Here is a 19,844-nt window from a genome sequence, read left to right as displayed (position 1 = left end):
TTGGAGGCGGTAGAATTCACTCATTCATTCATTCAATCATATTTATTGAGCACTTACTGTGTGCAGAGCACTGTACTAAGCGCTTGGGAAGTACAAGTTGGCAACATATAAAGACGGTCCCTACCCAACAGCGGGCTCACAGTCTAGAAGGGGGAGACAGACAACAAAACAAAACATATTAACAAAATAAAATAGAATAGTAAATATGTACAAGTAAAATAAATAGAGTAATAGCTAACATGCTAATGCTCTACCTAGGAATGTGTTTATGTCACATAATATACCATGAAACACTACAATTAAAAAAAAAGATTAAACAGCAAATTGAAAGGTTGAAGAAAAGCTGCAAAAGGCAACTCTCAGAGACGTAAACACCACCTCAATTTAAGAGAATATTCCTCTGAAAAGATTTATGTTTTCTGACACAGAGGAAGTTGTTAAGGAAAATCAATTTCTTTTCATTCACCGGAGGATAAAAAAGGCCTCTACTTTTTAAGCACCTGAATGCTTAGTGGAAACAGTACAGAGGAAAACAAAGCAGTTATTTATAGGAAGTGACTGTTTGGTCAACACTCCAGCTCTTTATTATGTCTCTTGATTAGTAATAAGTTTCATATTTATAAGTCCTGTCAACAAGCATCTATTTAGCAAAAATAGGTCATAATTGAAGGTTTATTTGTCAGGAGGTTGCCTTTTAGAGATTTATGAGAGACTGATATTGATTTTTCATGACTGGTAGTTAACATGCCACAGGTTTAAGGAATCATACAAAGGCAGTGCTCCTGAAGGTGTGACAAATTCAGATTTATGTCTGAGCTTTTAAGCATACCTATAGTTCTTCTTTAAATCAAAACAAATTAGAACACAAAGCACATGATTTTGAATATTTACCTGCTATCACTCAGTGTTTTGACTTCCAAGAATTTCGGTAAACTAATTTTAATGAAATCTCCTTTTCCCCAGATTCCCCACAGATGAACAAGAAAACATGTTTTCCTTGCCAATGCCTGATATAATCTCCCATATAAACATGAAAAACACATTTGCTTGAAGATTCATTCATTCATGCAATCATATTTATTGAGCACTTACTGTGTGCACAGCACTGTACTAAGCACTTGGGAAGTACAAGTTGGCAACATATAGAGACCTGAAAGGTGAGTAGACTTCTCTCCCCACCTCTAGTTTTATTGTATATGCCCTATTGTTAACAAGTTTCTATCTGATACACAGTGAGGATGAAAATATTTAAACTACCTGAAAAACTATTTTTTTCATATTTCCCTATTATATTTACAATCCCCCAGGGACTTTTCTCTTGAATTCCAGTTATCAAATTGATATTAAAATGCCTTTTCTAAAAATGTGACCAAAAAAATATAGACTGCATCCTTAGTTAACTTCTTGAACATGTACATATCCTTATACTCTGCGGCTTCACCTAATGTCTGCCTCAACCACTAGACTGTAAACTCCTTAATAATTAGTAATGATAATTACGGTACTTATTAAGAGCTTACTATTGCCAGGCACTGTTCTATGCACTGGGGTAGATACAAGATAATCAGGTCAGACAGTCCATGTCCTTTGTAGGGCTCGTAGTTGCAATCCCCATTTTAAAGATGAGGTAACTGAGGGCCGGAGGAGGGAAGTGACTGGACCAAGGTCACACAGAAGACAAGGGGTAGAGCTGGCATTGGTCCTCTGACTCTCAGGCTTCCATCCTAGCCTCCACAAGCTTTCCTATCTTGCCTTTTCATTTGCCCTATGCAAACAAAACCTATGAAAGGAAACCAACTATCCCCAAGGCTCCCCTCCCACCAAAGAAAAGCCTCTTTATTCCACAGATGATTCCAAAAAGCCAGGAAATGGAATACCTGCAATGAACAACAACAGGCTCTTCTCCGCCGGCCCTCTTGTTTCGTACGTGACAAACAAAATCTAGGAAGTCACTGGAATCATCGGGGACTCCGTGGTCAGGCCAGGCGATGTACTGGATCTGGGTGAGCTGACGACTCTCATTTTTCTGATTACAAAAAAAAAGAAATGGTAGAACCGTTATTTTGGCATCTGTTGCCAAGTAAGAAGGCAAATTCAAGATTACAAAAAAAAATAATGATAAAATACGCCATGTACAGCAGAATATAATAACGCTCACAGTGGGTACACAAAACAAAAGTACTTTTGTATAGAGGAATTGGAGCATATTTATAAAGTATTTTTCAAACCAGATGCATAATTTGGGCACAATTCATGTGTTACTAAATGTGGTACATTTGGCCTTTAGGCATAAATCTCTGTAATACACAAGTGAAATCTCACTACAGAACTCTAGGAGAAAAGGACACCCAGGTCTAGTCTTTGTTAATAGTTCAGAAAAGAAAGCAGATGAAAGAGGAGATCACAAAAAACAAAATCACATGCTAAAGCCTTTAGGACCTATAGGGTTCTTTCAGACCCAGAGATAAAGCTATCTCTATGCTAACACCCCCAAGCCTTCAATTATTATTTTTTGACTTAGAAGTCTAAGTAACATCCTGTTGGCTTGCTATTTCACTTTTGCCAGTCAACAATAATAATAATTATAATTATGGTACTATTTACACACTTACTATGTACCAAGCACTGTTCTAAGCACTGGGTTAAATACAAGGATATCAGGTTGTCCCACGGTGGGCTCACAGTCTGAATAGCCATTTTACAGATGAGGTACCTGAGGCTCAGAGAAGTGAAGTGACTTGCCCAAGGTCAAACGGCAGACAAGTCCTCCTTTTAAACTGTGAGCCCACTGTTGGGTAGGGACTGTCTCTATATGTTGCCAACTTGTACTTCCCAAGCGCTTAGTACAGTGCTCTGCACACAGTAAGCGCTCAATAAATATGATTGATGATGATGATGAAGTGGCAGAGCCGGGATTAGAACCCAGGACCTTCTGTCTCCCAGGCCCGTGCTCTACCCACTGGGCCACGCTACCTGAGCAGCAGTGGCAATGCTTAGTTGTCAGAAATCGCCCATTCCCTTGGTTCTAAGAGCCAGAGGACCTGGGTTCTAATTCTGGCCCTGCCACTTGCCTGCTGGGTGACCTTGGGCAAAGCACCTAACTTCTCTATGCCTCAGTTTTCTCATCTGTAATATGGGGACCAAATAACCGTTCTCTCTTGTATTTAGACTGTGAGCTCCATGTAAAACCGGGACTGTGATCCATCTAATCGTCTTTTATCTCACCCAAGTGCTTAATATTGTGCTTGGTAGGTACTACGAGCTCGTAATAATACTCCCTGTACTTGTCAGTACTCCCAGTACTATGGAGCTCATAATAATAGTAAATAATTATGGTATTCATTAAAGTGCTATGTGCCAAGCAATGGTGAAGCACTGGTGTAGGTACAGTTAACCAGGGTGGACACAGTCCATGTCCCACGTGGGGTGCGCAGTCTTATTCCCCATTTTACAGATGAGGTAACTGAGGCACAGAGAAGTGAAGTGACTTGCCCAAGGTCACACAACAGACAAGTCACGGAGTAGAATTAGAACCCGCCACGAGAAGCAGCGTGGCTTAGCAGAGAGAACACCAGTTTGGGAGTCAGAGGACATGAGTTCTAATCCCGGCTCCTTCACTTGTCCGCTGTGTGACCTTAGGCAAGCCACTTCACTTCTCTGGGACTCAGTTCCCTCATCTGCACCATGGGGATGAAGACTGTGAGCCCCACGTGGGACAAACTGATTACCTTGTGACTTTGGGCAGAGAAGTCACTTAACTTCTCTGTGCCTCAGTTACCTCCTCTGTAAAATGGGGATTAAGACTGTGAGCCCCCGTGGGACAACCTGATCACCGTGTAACATCCCCAGCGCTTAGAACAGTGCTTTGTACATAGTAAGTGCTTTATAAATGCCCTCATTATTATGATTACTACCCCAGTGCTTAGAACAGTGCTTGGCACATAGTAAGCACTTACCAAATACAATAATAATAATAATAATAATAATCATAACAATAATAATAACCCAGATCCTTCTGGTTCCCAGGTCCATGCGCTATCTGCCAGGCCACGCTACTTCTCACTACACTACAGTTGGATGCCTTGGCTCAAACTTACAGAGGCACAGTGCTTTTTTCAAGGTCATCTAGCAGGCTAAATGGCTGCTTAAGCTTCCTGAGGGTGCTTATACATCTAATCTAATATAATATCTAATCTAGATCTCCTATTATATTATAGGAGAAGCAGCGTGGCTCAGTGGAAAAGAGCCAGCGCTTAGAACAGTGCTTTGCACATAGTAAGCGCTTAATAAATGCCATTATTATTATTATATTATATAGATCTAGAGATTATATATCTAATACACTAACTATAATCTAATATAATCTAATAAAGACGCTGTATTAGGTTATTTTGGCACGGTGGTGTCCGCTCCTATCTGAGCCCAGGCAGGGGAGAGGCAGATGCCAGGCCTCACTCCCAATTCCTTCTCCCCACCACCGCCTTCTGGCTTGCCGTTACCATTCCCCCCGCAGAACTCCTGCATTCGGTTCCTGAAGCTTTCTGCCGTATCAATCAATCAATCAATCAATCGTATTTATTGAGCGCTTACTATGTGCAGAGCACTGTACTAAGCGCTTGGGAAGTACAAATTGGCATCACATAGAGACAGTCCCTACCCAACAGTGGGCTCACAGTCTAAAAGGGGGAGACAGAGAACAGAACCAAACATACCAACAAAATAAAATAAGTAGGATAGAAATGTACAAGTAAAATAAATAAATAAATAAATAAATAGAGTAATAAATATGTACAACCATATATACATATATACAGGTGCTGTGGGGAAGGGAAGGAGGTAAGACGGGGGGATGGAGAGGGGGACGAGGGGGAGAGGAAAGAAGGGGCTCAGTCTGGGAAGGCCTCCTGGAGGAGGTGAGCTCTCAGCAGGGCCTTGAAGGGAGGAAGAGAGCTAGCTTGGCGGATGGGCAGAGGGAGGGCATTCCAGGCCCGGGGGATGACGTGGGCCGGGGGTCGATGGCAGGACAGGCGACAGCGAGGTACAGTGAGGAGATTAGTGGTGGAGGAGCGGAGGTTGCGGGCTGGGCAGTAGAAGGAGAGAATGGAGGTGAGGTAGGAGGGGGCGAGGTGATGGACAGCCTTGAAGCCCAGGGTGAGGAGTTTCTGCCTGATGCGCAGATTGATCGGTAGCCATTGGAGGTTTTTGAGGAGGGGAGTAATATGTCCAGAGCGTTTCTGGACAAAGATAATCCGGGCAGCAGCATGAAGTATGGATTGAAGTGGAGAGAGACACGAGGATGGGAGATCAGAGAGAAGGCTGGTGCAGTAGTCCAGACGGGATAGGATGAGAGCTTGAATTAGCAGGGTAGCGGTTTGGATGGAGAGGAAAGGGCGGATCTTGGCAATGTTGCGGAGCTGAGACCGGCAGGTTTTGGTGACGGCTTGGATGTGAGGGGTGAATGAGAGAGCGGAGTCGAGGATGACACCAAGGTTGCGGGCTTGTGAGACGGGAAGGATGGTAGTGCCGTCAACAGAGATGGGAAAGTCAGGGAGAGGACAAGGTTTGGGAGGGAAGACAAGGATCAGTCAATCAGTCGAATTTCTTGAGCACTTACTGGGTGCAGAGCACTGTACTGACCGCTTGTATAACAATACACAGACACATTCCCCACCCACAATGAGCTTACAGTCTAGAGGGGGAGACAGACATTAATACACATAAATAAATTACAGATATTCACTCAGTCGTATTTATTGAGCGCTTACTGTGTGCAGAGCACTGTACAAAGCGCTTGGGAGGTACAAGTTGGCAACATATCGAGACGGTCCCTACCCAACAACGGGCTCACAGTCTAACTATGTACGTAAGTGCTGAGGGGCTGGGAGGGGGGATAAATAAATGGAGCAAGCCAGGGAGATGCAGACAGGAGTGGGGGAAGAGGAAAAGAGGGCTTAATCAGGGAAGGCCTCTCGGAGGAGATGTGCCTTCAACAAGGTTTTGAAGCGGTGGAGTCACTGTCCGTCGGAAATGAAGAGGGAAGATGTTCCAGGCTAGAGGTGAGAGGTTGGTGGTGAGAGAGACTCTGGTTTATCATTCACTTGCTTTCATTAGACTCTTCAAGACATGTTGGCTAAAGAGGTTGTTAAATTGTATGCACTTGGGTCTATATAATAACAACAGCGTGGCTTAGTGGCAAGAACATGCGCTTGGGAGTCAGAGGTCTTGGGTTCTAATCCCAACTATGCCACTTATCAGCTCTGTGACTTTGGGCAAGTCACTTAAATGCTCTATGCCTCAGTTCCCTTATCTGTAAAATGGGGATTAAGACTGTGAGCCCCACGTGGGACAACCTGATTACCTTTTATCTACCCCAGTGCTTACAGTAGTGCATGGCACCTAGTAAGCGCTTAACAAATACCATTATTATTATTATTATTATTATTAATTGTGGTATTGTTAAGCACTTAACAAATTCCAGTATTATTGTTATTATTGTTAATTGTGGTATTTGTTGAGTGCTTACTATGTGCCAGGCACTGTATTAAGCACTGGGGAAGATACTAACCAGGTTGAACACAATCCATGTCCCACATGGGGCTCACAGTCTTAATCCCCATTTTACAGATGAGGTAACTGAGGCACAGAGAAGTGAAGTGACTTGCAAGGGGCAGAGCTGAGATTAGAATCCAAGTCCTTCTGACTCCCAGGCTGTGCGCTATCAACTAAGCCACGCTGCTATCCCTTAAGCAATTTAATTCTCTACCCTGTTCCCAGCTCCAAATCATCCATAAAATTTGTTGATATTCACCAGTCAGCTCCTTCAACCCCCAGCCACACAGCCTTACATTCTGTCATTTCCCCTACCTGTGATTTATTTTAATATCCACCCCCCGCCCCCAACTAGACTGTAAGCTCCTCAAGGGCAGGAATCATGCCTGCCAAATTGATTGTATTGTACTCTCCCAAATGCTTACTACAACACTCTGCACATAGTAAGCACAATACATACCATGGATTTTTTTATATAGTACTTGTTAAGCACTTACTATGTGTCAGGCAAGGGAATAAGCGCTGGGGTAGAAACAGGCTAATCAGGTTGGACAGAGTCCATGTCCCACATGGGGCTCACAGCTTTAATCCCCATTTTACAGATGAGGTAACTGATACAATGTTACCAGGACAATATTTTTCTGCATGACGAAAAGTCAACAAAATGGATTCAGATGTACTCTGCTCAGCACTGGTTTTTTTCCCTTCCCCACAGCACCTGTATATATGTATATATGCTTGTACATATTTATTACTCTATTTATTTATTTTATTTTACTTGTACATATCTATTCTATTTTATTTTGTTAGTATGTTTGGTTTTGTTCTCTGTCTCCCCCTTTTAGACTGTGAGCCCACTGTTGGGTAGGGACTGTCTCTATATGTTGCCAACTTGTACTTCCCAAGCACTTAGTACAGTGCTCTGCACACAGTAAGCGCTCAATAAATACGGTTGATGATGATGATGATGATGATGATAAAATACATCTGGGCCGCTGGCATTTCTGGGTGGGAAACATCTGAAGTTAGCGCCCCTTCTCTCAACAAGTTAAGACCACGAGATCAACTGAAGCCATGCCTTCTTACCTCTAGATTACATAGTGTCATCTTCCTGAAGACGTAAGCAGTATTCTCTTCTTCTGAATGACAGGTGACTTGGTAATTTCCATAAGATGAGCTTCCCGGGGGCTCTGGCCAATACTGGTGGCACTTGACCTAAGGTTATCACAGAAGGTAATGCGTAGAGAAGCGTATACTCCATTCCTTAGTTTCCACAGAGATGCTCCACTTCAATCTCCACTTCAATCCATACTTCATGCTGCTGCCTGGATTACCTTTGTCCAGAAACGCTCTGGGCATATCACTCCCCTCCTCAAAAATCTCCAGTGGCTACCAATCAATCTGCGCATCAGGCAGAAACTCCTCACCCTGGGCTTCAAGGCTGTCCATCACCTCGCCCCCTCCTACCTCACCTCCCTTCTCTCCTTCTACAGCCCAGTCCGCACCCTCCGCTCCTCCACCGCTGATCTCCTCACCGTACCTCGCTCTCGCCTGTCCCACCATCGACCCCCGGCCCACGTCATCCCCCGGGCCTGGAATGCCCTCCCTCTGCCCATCCGCCAAGCTAGCTCTCTTCCTCCCTTCAAGGCCCTGCTGAGAGCTCACCTCCTCCAGGAGGCCTTCCCAGACTGAGTCCCTTCCTTCCTCTCCCCCTCGTCCCCCCTCCATCCCCCCGATCTTACCTCCTTCCCTTCCCCACAGCACCTGTATATATGTATATATGTTTGTACATATTTATTACTCTATTTATTTATTTATTTATTTATTTTACTTGTACATATCTATTCTATTTATTTTATTAGTATGTTTGGTTTTGTTCTCTGTCTCCCCCTTTTAGACTGTGAGCCCACTGTTGGGTAGGGACTGTCTCTATATGTTGCCAACTTGTACTTCCCAAGTGCTTAGTACAGTGCTCTGCACACAGTAAGCGCTCAATAAATACGATTGATGATGATGTTACCTGACGATTTGTTAATTTGGGAGCCTGCAACTGAAACGTCAACCCAATCTGAGCTACAGATAGAAAATTTGATCATAGTCAGTCGCAGACCTATTTTTGGGCACCAGGTCCTCTTCCAGTTAGTGTGCCCCAATTAGTATTCATAATAATAATAATTATTATTATTGTGGTATTTGTTAAGCACTTACTATGCGCCAGGCACTGTACAAAGTGCTGTGGTAGATACCAGATGACTGTGTTGGACACAGTCCCTGTCCCACATTGGGCTCACGGTCTTCATTCCCATTTTCCAGATGTGGTAACTGAGGCCCAGAGTAGTGAAGTCACTTGCCCAAGGTCACGCTGTAGACAAGTGGTGGAGTCAGGACTAGAACCCAGGACCTTGTGACTCCCAGATTCTATGCTGTGCTCTAATGACTAGACCGCGCTGTTATTATTTATTGACAAATCAAGAGGAGCAGAAATTGTTTGATAATAATAATAATAATAATAATGGTGGCATTTGTTAAGCGCTTACTATGTGCAAAGCACTGTTCTAAGCGCTGGGGAGGGGAAAGAAAGTAATGAGGTTGTCCCATGTGGGGCTCACAGTCGTAATCCCCATTTTACAGATGAGGTAACTGAGGCTCAGAGAAGTTAAGTGACTTGCCCAAGGTCACACAGCAGCGTGGCTCAGTGGAAAAAAGCACGGGCTTTGGAGTCAGAGGTCACGGGTTCAAATCCCGGCTCTGCCACTTGTCAGCTGTGTGATTTGGGGCAAGTCACTTCACTTCTCTGGGCCTCAGTTACCTCATCTGTAAAATGGGGATTAAGATTGTGAGCCCCCTGTGGGACAACCTGATCAACTTGGAACCTCCCAAGTGCTTAGAACAGCGCTTTGCATATAGTAAGCGCTTAATAAATGCCATTATTATTATTATTATTATTATTATTATTATTATTATTATTATGTGTCGGAGCCGGTTGATGTAGCCAAGTGCTCTCCCCAGTCCACAATTCTAAGGGTGGCTCCGCTAGGAGCCGGGGGTTCAAAGCAGCCTCGTAATGGGCACGTGCCCTCCCCGGACCTTGTTAAGGGGGCAATTTAAGGTCCACATTCCAGGCGGGGGCTTGCCCATGTTTATTAGCAGGACACCCCATGGGGGTCTACCACTTTATAGTGAACAACTCTGAGAAGCAAGATTCAACACAGATAGGAAAACTTTCTTTTCCTTCACAGGAACCACTGTACAAAACATAGTCGTATTCTTAAGTAAAAATCCACTATCAAATACTCAGTCCTCCCTCATCATATCTTTCAGCTAGTGTACAATTAGGGAAATACGGGATATTCTTCCAAGAAGGCGAGCCTTCCTTGGCTCAGTGACCCACATTATTGAAAAAAGTTCTCGGAACCTGTGAGTACCGTAACAGGAATTTTCCTTAATGTGGGCTTCAAGAACACAACCCGCACGCTCCAGAAGAATTGGGTTATTCAGATTATAACTAAATGAGGAAAAACTCAAACCACCCTCAGAAGGCATAATCCCGTTGCCCATCATTGTCTGTTTTAACTGGCAAGGTGCAACAGCTACTGAATCATGCCATGAAAGCCAACAAATAGAAAATTTCTTATAATGGAGAAAAAATGGTATTCCAGAACTAAGACTCGTGGAGGGAGGGTGGGTCTTGGGGCAGGCACAGTCAAGCACAAAGTTTCATTAATGCCTGGGTCCCAAACACTGAGTCAACTGGCTGTTCCAAAAGCCCTAGAAAGTTTGGATAGATCCTGATTCCACCTCTGTCCCCCTTTCCTCCCATTTTTCCAAGCAAAACAAGCACCCCGTGACTGCGGGAAGGGGAATTCAAAGAAACCAATACTTATAAGTGAATACACCAAAAAACCATGGTTGGACTGGTTCTCTTCATCGACAGCAGTGATTGAGCACTTCTGGACGTGCATATATGTATATATGTTTGTACATATTTATTACTCTATTTATTTATCTTACCTGTACATATCTATTCTATTTATTTTATTTTGTTAGTATGTTTGGTTTTGTTGTCTGTCTCCCCCTTCTAGACTGTGAGCCCACTGTTGGGTAGGGACTGTCTCTATGTGTTGCCGACTTGCACTTCCCAAGCACTTAGTACAGTGCTCTGCATACAGTAAGCGCTCAATAAATACGATTGATTCATTGATTGATTGATTGGACAGAACGCTGTAACTAGATACTTGGGGACTAGAAAATAGAAGTGAAAAAAAAATCCCCGAAACAAAAAGAACACAGTCCCTCTCTTCAAAGTTACCAATCTGATGAGAAGGAAAATGAGACACATATTGTCCTATGAAGGTGATAGAAACAAAAATAAACAAGTGAGAAGCTGAGAGCATGAGATAACTGTAGTGTCAGAATGAGTTCGACATCAAGAGAAAAGACTGAATATTTAACAAGGAGACAGATGACTGAGATCCTTGAAGCCAATGGTTAGGAACTTTTATTTCCTAGAAAAATTGGGTTGGGCTTTTTTTTTCTTAAATGGTATTTGTAAAGTGCTTACTATGTGCCAGGCCTGAACTAAGTGCTGCCGACTTGTACTTCCCAAGCGCTTAGTACAGTGTTCTGCACACAGTAAGCACTCAATAAATACGATTGAATGAATACACGCTAATCACAATGGACTCAGTCCCTGTTCCACATGGGGCTCACAGTCTTAATCCCTATTTCACAGATGAAGAAACGGAGGCACAGAGAGGTAAAGTGACTTGCCCAGGGTCACACAGAAGGTAAGTGGTGGAACTGGGATTAGAACTCAGGTCCTGCTTACTCCCAGGCCTGTGCTCTATCTGCCGGGCCACATTACTAGAGGAGCAGCGTGGCTCAGTGGAAGGAGCCCGGGTTTGGGAGTCAGAGGACGTGGGTTCTAATTCTGGCTCCACTACCTGCCTGCTGGATGACCTTGAGCAAGTCACTTAACTTCTCTGTGCCTCAGTTACCTCATCTGTAAAATGGGAATTAAAAGTGTGAGCCCCACATGGGACAACCTGATTACCTTGTGTCTACCCCAGTGCTTAGAACAGTGCTTGGCACATAGTAAGCGCTTAATACCATTATTATTATTATTATTATTATTATTACTTCTCCATGCTGCTTCTAGGTCATTGAGGAGGGGAGCCATGTGTCTTGTGCAGCAATTTAAGAAATTGATCAATCAATCAATCAGTGGAATCTATTGAGCGCTTATTATGTGCAGAGCACTGTTCACCTACAGTTGTGAGTTAGGAAGGAGAAGCTTGAGATGGGGAGATCAACAAGGTGTTGCAATAATCCATATGGAAGGAAATCAGGGTTTGAATCATCTCAGTGGTAATACAGGCCCACTGGTCAGACTTGGGACCCATGTGAGCACATAACTAAGGCCCAGAAGGCCAGTACAGCCTAGTGGATAGAGCTCGGGCTTGGGAGTCAGAAGGTCATGGGTTCTAATCCCGGCTCCACCATTTGTATGCTGTGTGACCCTGGACAAGTCACTTCACTCCTCTGGGCCTCAGTAACCTCATCTGCAAAATGGTGATTGAGACTGTGAGCCCCACATGGGACAGGGACTGTGTCCAACTCCATTTGCTTATATCCACCCCAGAGCTTAGTATAGTGCCTGGCACAAAGTAAGTGCTTAATAGTAATAATAATGGCATTTGCTAAGCGCTTACAATATGCAAAGCACTGTTCTAAGCACTGGAGAGGATACAAGGTGATCAGGTTGTCCCACATGTGGTTCACAGTCTTAATCCCCATTTTACAGATGAGGGAACTGAGGCCCAGAGAAGTGAAGTGACTTGCCCAAAGTCACACATCTGACAATTGGCAGAGCCGGGATTTGAACCCATGACCTCTGACTCCCAAGCCCATGCTCTTTCCACTGAGCCACGCTGCTTCTCTGCTTAACAAATACTACCATTATTAGGACTTGCTGTGGGACTCAGTTCATTCATTCCTTCAATCGTATTTATTGAGCGCTTACAGTGTGCAGAGCACTGTACTAAGCGCTTGGGAAGTACAAGTTGGCAACATATAGAGACGGTCCCTACCCAACAGTGGGCTCACAGTCTAGAAGGGGGAGACAGAGAACAAAACAAAACATATTAACAAAATAAAATAAACAGAATAAATATGTACAAATAAAATAGAGTAATAAATACGTACAAACATATATACGTATATACAGGTGCTGTGGGGAGGGGAAGGAGGTAAGGAGGGGGAGGAGGGGGAGAGGAAGAAGGGGGCTCTGTAACTCTTAGTCCTCACAAGTTCCAGTTGCGGGGATCAATCAATCAATCAATCGTATTTATTGAGCGCTTACTGCGTGCAGAGCACTGTACTAAGCGCTTGGGAAGTACAAGTTGGCAACATATAGAGACAGTCCCTACCCAACAGTGGGCTCACAGTCTAAAAGGGGGAGACAGAGTATAGATGCCACATCGTGAGCCCCAAGTGGGACAGGGCTGATTAGCTGGTTTCTCCCCCCAGTGCCTGGCACATAGTAAGTGCTTAACAAGTACCATAATTATTATTACGATTATCTCCACCGCTTCGAGTCCCTTTCGACCACAAACCCAATTTACAAACTGAAGCAAATTTTTTCCGAGTCAGAAAAGCCTAAACACACCCAGCTACTTCGACCACAAAGCTGGTAAACACAGGATGACTCAGCTGAGAACCATCACTGGCCCGAGAGAGGCACCCATGCATTGGTGTGGTCGCTCTCTGAATCCGCAAAGAAAACATGGGGACACGATGACAGTATCAACTGTCACACTTCATCCTTTCCCGATCACTTACTTGGAAAGAAAATGAGGTCCCCGGATTCGTAGAAGGTGGCACACTACACCCCCTCGTCCCCCTCTCCATCCCCCCCATCTTACCTCCTTCCCTTCCCCACAGCACCTGTATATATGTAGATATGTTTGTACATATTTTTTTTACTCTATTTATTTATTTATTTATTTTATTTGTACATATCTATTCTATTTATTTTATTTTGTTAGTATGTTTGGTTTTGTTCTCTGTCTCCCCCTTTTAGACAGTGAGCCCACTGTTGGGTAGGGACTGTCTCTATATGTTGCCAATTTGTATTTCCCAAGCACTTAGTACAGTGCTCTGCACATAGTAAGCGCTCAATAAATACGATTGATGATGATGATGATGATAAAGAAAATTCTCTCTGAGTTCCTCAATTTTAAAGAAGAAAATAGGTGTCTAGAGAACCAAATTAAGTGTCAGGAAAAAATAATGAAGACTGATTGATTCCCCCAATGTGATCAGTGATGATCAATGTGATAGAGAAGCAGCGTGGCCCAGTGGAAGGAGCCCGGGCTTGGGAGTCAGAGGTCGTGGGTTCTAATCCCAGCTCCACCACTCGTCAGCTGTGTGACTTTAGGCAAGTCACTTCACTTCTCTGTGCCTCAGTTCCCTCATCTGGAAAATGGGGATTAAGACTGTGAGCCCCATGTGGGACAACCTGATTACCTTCTATCCCCCCTCAGTACTTAGAACAGTGCTTGGCACGTAGTAAGTGCTTAACAAACGCCATCATTTAACAGTGCAAAGATTCATGATAAATTAATCAATGGGAAGAAGGGAGAAACAGTGTGGTCTAGTAGAAAGAGCTCAGGGCTGATAGTCAGAGGCTCTGCTCCTTGCCTACTGTTGACCTTGGACAAGTCACTTCACTTCTCTGTGCTTCATTAGTAAAATGAAGATTGACTGTGAGCCTCATGTGAGTCATTCATTCATTCATTCGTATTTGCTGAGCGCTTATTGTGCGCAGAGCCCTGTACTAAGCACTTGAGAGAGTACAATATAACAACAGACAGAACGAATGAATGAATGAAAGTGTGACCTTGGAAAAGTCCCTTCACTTCTCTGTGCCACAGCTGTCAAATGGGGATTAAGACTTTGAGCCCCACGTGGGTCACAGACTGTGTCCAACCCACTTATCTCGCATTTACTCCAGCTCTTGGGACAGTTCATTCATTCATTCATTCAATCATATTTATTGAGCGCTTACTGTGTGCAGAGCACTGTACTAAGCGCTTGGGAAGTACAACTCGGCAACATATAGAGATGGTCCCTACCCAACAACGGGCTCACAGTCTAGAAGGGGGAAGACAGACAACAAAACAAAACATGTGGACAGGTGTCAAGTCGACAGAACAAACAGAATTAAAGCTAGATGCACATCATTAACAAACTAAATAGAATAGTAAATATGTACAAGTAAAATAAATAGCGTAATAAATCTGTACAAATATATGCAGGTGCTGTGGGGAGGGGAAGGGGGTAGGGCTGGAGGGGTGATGGGGAGGATGAGAGGAAAAAGGGGGCTCAGTCTGGGAAGGCCTCTTGGAGGAGGTGAGCTCTCACTAGGGCTTTGAAGGGAGGAAGAGAGCTAGCTTGACGGATGTGCAGAGGGAGGGCATTACGGGCCAGGGGGAGGACGTGGGCTGGGTGTCCAGGCCCATAGTAAGCACTCAATAAATACTATTTAAAAAAAACCCAAAACCCAAACTCCACAGCACCAGCTGCATGCTTAGAAAAATGTGACTTACCCGGCCCCGCTCAACCTGTGTGGTCAGCATCACAACCATGGAGGAGCCTTGCTCCCACGTCATCTGCCAGAAATCTGGACAAGTGTTCGGTAATGGCCCCTGACAAGCGATGTACTGATTGATAATGCTGGAAGAAGGGATTTCCATCTAAAAGGAGAGAGCACGCCAAAGCATCACTTTACTAGTAGGAGCAGTAATAGTATTTAATAATAAGAGAAGCAGTGTGGCTCAGTGGAAGGAGCCCGGGCTTTGGAGTCAGAGGTCATGGGTTCAAATTCCGCTCCGTCAACTGTCAGCTGTGTGACTTTGGGCAAGTCACTTCACTTCTCTGGGCCTCAGTTACCTCATCTGTAAAATGGAGATTAAGACTGTGAGCCCCCCGTGGGGCAACCTGATCACCTTGTAACCTCTGCAGAGCTTAGAACCGTGCTTTGCACATAGTAAACGCTTAACAAATACCATCATTATTATTATTACTATTTAGTAAGCACTGACTGTGTGAAGAGCACTGTACTAGGTGCTAAGAGAGACTAGGTGCCAGACACTGTACTAAGCGCTGGGGTGGATACAAGCAAATTGGGTTGGACACAGTCCTTGTCCCATTTGGGGAGAAGTCTTAATTCCCATTTTACAGATATTTGGGGGGCAGGGAGAGGAGAGGGGCACCCGCCGCAAGCAAATCACAATCTCACCAGTTATCATCATTCCCACATCATCATCATCATCAATCGTATTTATTGAGCGCTTACTATGTGCAGAGCACTGTACTAAGCGCTTGGGAAGTACAAATTGGCAACATATAGAGACAGTCCCTACCCAACAGTGGGCTCACAGTCTAAAAGCAGCAAATTTGGCAAAGAATATCGTCAACTTACTTATGCATATTAATGTCCACCTCCTCCGCCTAGACTGTAAGCTCCTTGTGGGCAGAGGACAGGTCTTATTATAACATACAGTGCTCTGCACCAAGTAAGCACTCAATACATGCCCGTGAGTGATGGACTGAAACTCTTAAAATAGATCATTTCTACTGAGTTAAAAATGGATCAAATGAAGTACAGGTTTTATGGTGGAAAGGCTGTCTGAAGCTTAATCAATCAATCGTATTTATTGAGTGCTTACTGTGTGCAGAGCACTGTACTAAGCCCTTGGGAAGTACAAATTGGAAACATATAGAGACGGTCCCTACCCAACAGTGGGCTCACAGCCTAGAAGGGGGAGACAGAGAACAAAACCAAACATATTAACAAAATAAAATAAATAGAATGGATATGTACAAGTAAAATAAATAGAGTAATAAATATGTACAAACATATATACATATATACAGGTGCTGTGGGGAAGGGAAGGAGGTAAGATGGGGGGGATTGCTTGGATTCATCTAACTGCTGCCATCCAAACACAAATGAAATAGTAAAGGTTCATAGGAACAGTTCACTGTCAAACCATTTTATGAAAGTTTGTGAAATTAGTTTTCGTTTGGAAATTTCCTGAAATCAGTTCTTATTTAGAACCTTTGTAAAAAAAAATTGAAATATTTTATCATATGTATAAGGTATGATTGATTTAGCTACCAAATACCTGAGTAATAAAGGCTCAGGTGAAAATGAAGGTATGTGAGAAACCTCACAGCAAGGGTCAACCTAGCTGAAGGAGCTGCAGGCCCTACTGCTTCAAAATGTAGATTTTATTTTTATCACACAGAATTCCTTGCTGATCAATAGCTATCGCTTCAATAGCACTGCCAGATTAGGAAAACAAATCAGTTCTAAACTCAAATTAAAAAATTTGCCTACACAGAACATAACTTGAAGAACATTTCCATTATTGTCGCATTGGGCTAAATATCAATTTGGAACGTTTTTCCCCCGGATGACAGTTTTTAGCCAAAAGGGCACCTTTTGAGCTATAAAGAATATCTCCCCCTTACTTTGAAAATAGTTCCTAATCTCCTTCAGTGGAAGTAGGAATTTTACAGGCATTCTTTAACTATTTAGAACCAACTACGATTCTGCAACTGCCTTGCACTCTTGCAGTTTGCTATGCATCTAACGTGCCCAGACCAGTAGCTGTTTCTGAAAAATGTCTAGCAATGATCACTGATTTTACGTTACGGAACTCAGGTCGTGCCCTTTTGGGAAGGCTAGAGGTTAGGGAAATAAAAACTGTCACCTGGTTTAGTTCTTGTCTTTACCTGTAAAGTTTTTAGAATTACTCACCCATTTGCTTTAGCCTAGGTAGGGAGAACATTTAAAAGAAGAGGCTTATCCAATTGTAGGTTTTGAGAATGAAATTTAGTTTTCAATACCAGTCTACTTTTTATGAATTAATAATATACCCTTTCCATTGCAAATGCTGTCCAACCACTGACAGAAAAATTCAACTCACATTTATATAATTTGCATTGATGTAGTCATCACTGCCCTTTAAAATGACCCGTGTAGCATCATCTGGAAAAAATAATTCAGAAGTCCAAAGGTTATGTATTGACAGTACATCTAGAAGGATGAAATGTCTTAACATCTGGGGAAAGGACATACTTACAAGGCGAAATGTCTCTGTATCTATTTTTGGAAATGTTTTGAGGTAATTTGGCACAAGACATTGTCATTCCAGGCTTTTTCCTGTACAGTTGCTAGAAGAAAATAACAAGAATCAGACGAGCCTGGACGAACCAAAGGACACCGTAACTGATATTTGGAAAAAGTGCAAAGAATGACTTTGAGTGCACAACAGCAATGGCGGAAATGGAATCCATTTTTTATTTCTCACCTATAATGACTAAGCATCTTTATTTCTAGGATTATGAAGTTTTGGAATCGGTACCTGCTTCAATGTTTATCTTTAAAGTTGCGATTCCCCTGTTCATAAAGGAACCAAAACTCAGCACGGTTTAGTGACTATGTATACGAAGGTACAATCAATCAATCAATCATATTTATTGAGCGCTTACTGTGTGCAGAGCACTGTACTAAGCACTTGGGAAGTACAAGTTGGCAACATATAGAGACAGTCCCTAGCCAACAGTGGGCTCACAGTCTAGAAGGGTACAGATTGAGAGTATGCAGGTGGACAATAGTGATGCCAATCTTTGGGTTCAAATTGATGAGATTTATTTTAATTATAATAATAATAGTGGTGCATGGGAGTGTGTATTGATTGATTGATGGTGATTAAGGACACTGGGTGCCCGGTAATCTTTTATTGCAAGGCATCTAGAAAGTATTTAGGCCTCTAGTTTCTTCATCTTAATATCATGATCTAGTAGAGGAGAGGCCTAATGGGAAAAGTAGAGGACTCAGAGTGGGAGAACCTGGGTACCAATCCCGGTTCTGTGCCTGTCCGGCTTATGGGACCATGGGCAAGCCACCTATCTTCTCTGTGCCTCAGTTTCCTCCTCTGTAAAATGGGTTTCGATACCTGTATGAATCCCTTGTGGGATAGGGATTGTGCCCGACCTAATTAACTTGTATCTACCGCAGTGATGATGATCATGGCATTTGTTACGTGCTTACTATGTGCCAAGCGCTGTTCTAAGCGCTGGGGTAGATACAAGGTAATCAGGGTGTCCCACGCGGGGCTCGCAGTCATAATCCCCATTTTACAGATGAGGTACCTGAGGCATAGAGAAGTGAAGTGACTTGCGCAAAGTCACACGGTTGATAAGTGGCGGAGTCTGGATTAGAACCCATGACCTCTGACTCCGAAGCCCGTGGTATTTCCACTAAGCGACCCACTTCGCCCACATCCTGACTCTGGCCTGGAACGTCCTCCCTTCTCAAATCCGACAGACAATTACTCTCCGTCCCTTCAAAGTCTTATTAATAATGATGGTTATTTGTTAAGCGCTTACAATGTGCCAAGCACTGTTCTAAGCGCTGAATCTCCTCCAAGAGGCCTTCCCTGACTAAGCCCACCTTTCCTCTTCTCCCACTCCCTTCTACATCACCCTGACTTGCTCTCTTTATGCATCCCTTCTCCAAGCCCCAGAGTGATTCTGCACGTATCTGTAATTTATTTATTTACAGTAACGTTCATCAGCCCCTCTAGACCGAAGCTCGTTGTGGGTAGGGAGTGTGTCTGTTTATTGTTGTACTGTACTCTCCCAAGCGCTTAGTATAGTGCTCTGCACACAGCAAGCCCTTAATTGGTCAGACTGAACTGAATGAACATTTAACCAATACCATAATTATTACGACCTTCCTGAAGCCTCTGTTCCAAGACAGTCACCACCATTTGTGCGTTACGCCATGGCAATCTGTTTGCTTTTGCTGTCTGCCAACTATCTGCTACTAGGCTTCATCTGAGGTTTCGCTTTATGTTTTTAAAGTGTTGCTTCTTTCCGTGCCCCGTTCCCCGTTCACAGTTGGAGCCATACAAAAGCTGTTTGCTTATTCCTCCGTCTTCCAGTCTCCTCACACGTCATGTCCAGCGATCCTGTGATGGGATTAGCACTGCTTCGGTGTTCTCCAGGCTGATGAGGAAAGCAGCGCGGTCTACTGGAAAGAGCCCGGGCTTGGGAGTCAGAGGACGTGGGTTCTAATCCCGGCTCTGTCACGTGTCTGCTGTGTGATTCTGGGCAAGTCACTTCACTTCTCTGTGTGTCAGTTCCCCAAATGGAGAGCAAGACCGTGAGCCCCATGTGGGGCAGAGACCGTGCCCAACCTGATTTCCTCGTATCTACTC

The 19,844-nt window shown here is 43.7% G+C and overlaps 1 protein-coding gene across 2 annotated transcripts in view; it reads right to left on the bottom strand.

Moving 5' to 3' along the window:
* Window positions 1-19,844, bottom strand: part of PTPN4 (protein tyrosine phosphatase non-receptor type 4) — a 246,725-nt gene that overhangs the window by 10,213 nt on the left and 216,668 nt on the right. For both annotated transcript variants that reach the window (XM_038743503.1, XM_038743495.1), the window contains exons 20-24: window positions 17,703-17,793; window positions 17,547-17,608; window positions 15,159-15,305; window positions 7,636-7,764; window positions 1,878-2,026 (exon numbers count right to left, since the gene is read on the bottom strand). In XM_038743503.1, coding sequence (XP_038599431.1) covers window positions 1,878-2,026; window positions 7,636-7,764; window positions 15,159-15,305; window positions 17,547-17,608; window positions 17,703-17,793 — 578 coding nt within the window. The remainder of the gene's footprint in view (window positions 1-1,877; window positions 2,027-7,635; window positions 7,765-15,158; window positions 15,306-17,546; window positions 17,609-17,702; window positions 17,794-19,844) is intronic.

Source organism: Tachyglossus aculeatus, chromosome 1, assembly GCF_015852505.1.
Source record: "Tachyglossus aculeatus isolate mTacAcu1 chromosome 1, mTacAcu1.pri, whole genome shotgun sequence".
Lineage (NCBI taxonomy): Eukaryota > Metazoa > Chordata > Mammalia > Monotremata > Tachyglossidae > Tachyglossus > Tachyglossus aculeatus.
The sequence above is the reverse complement of the archived record's forward strand: the minus strand, read 5'-3'. Positions and strand labels throughout refer to the sequence as shown.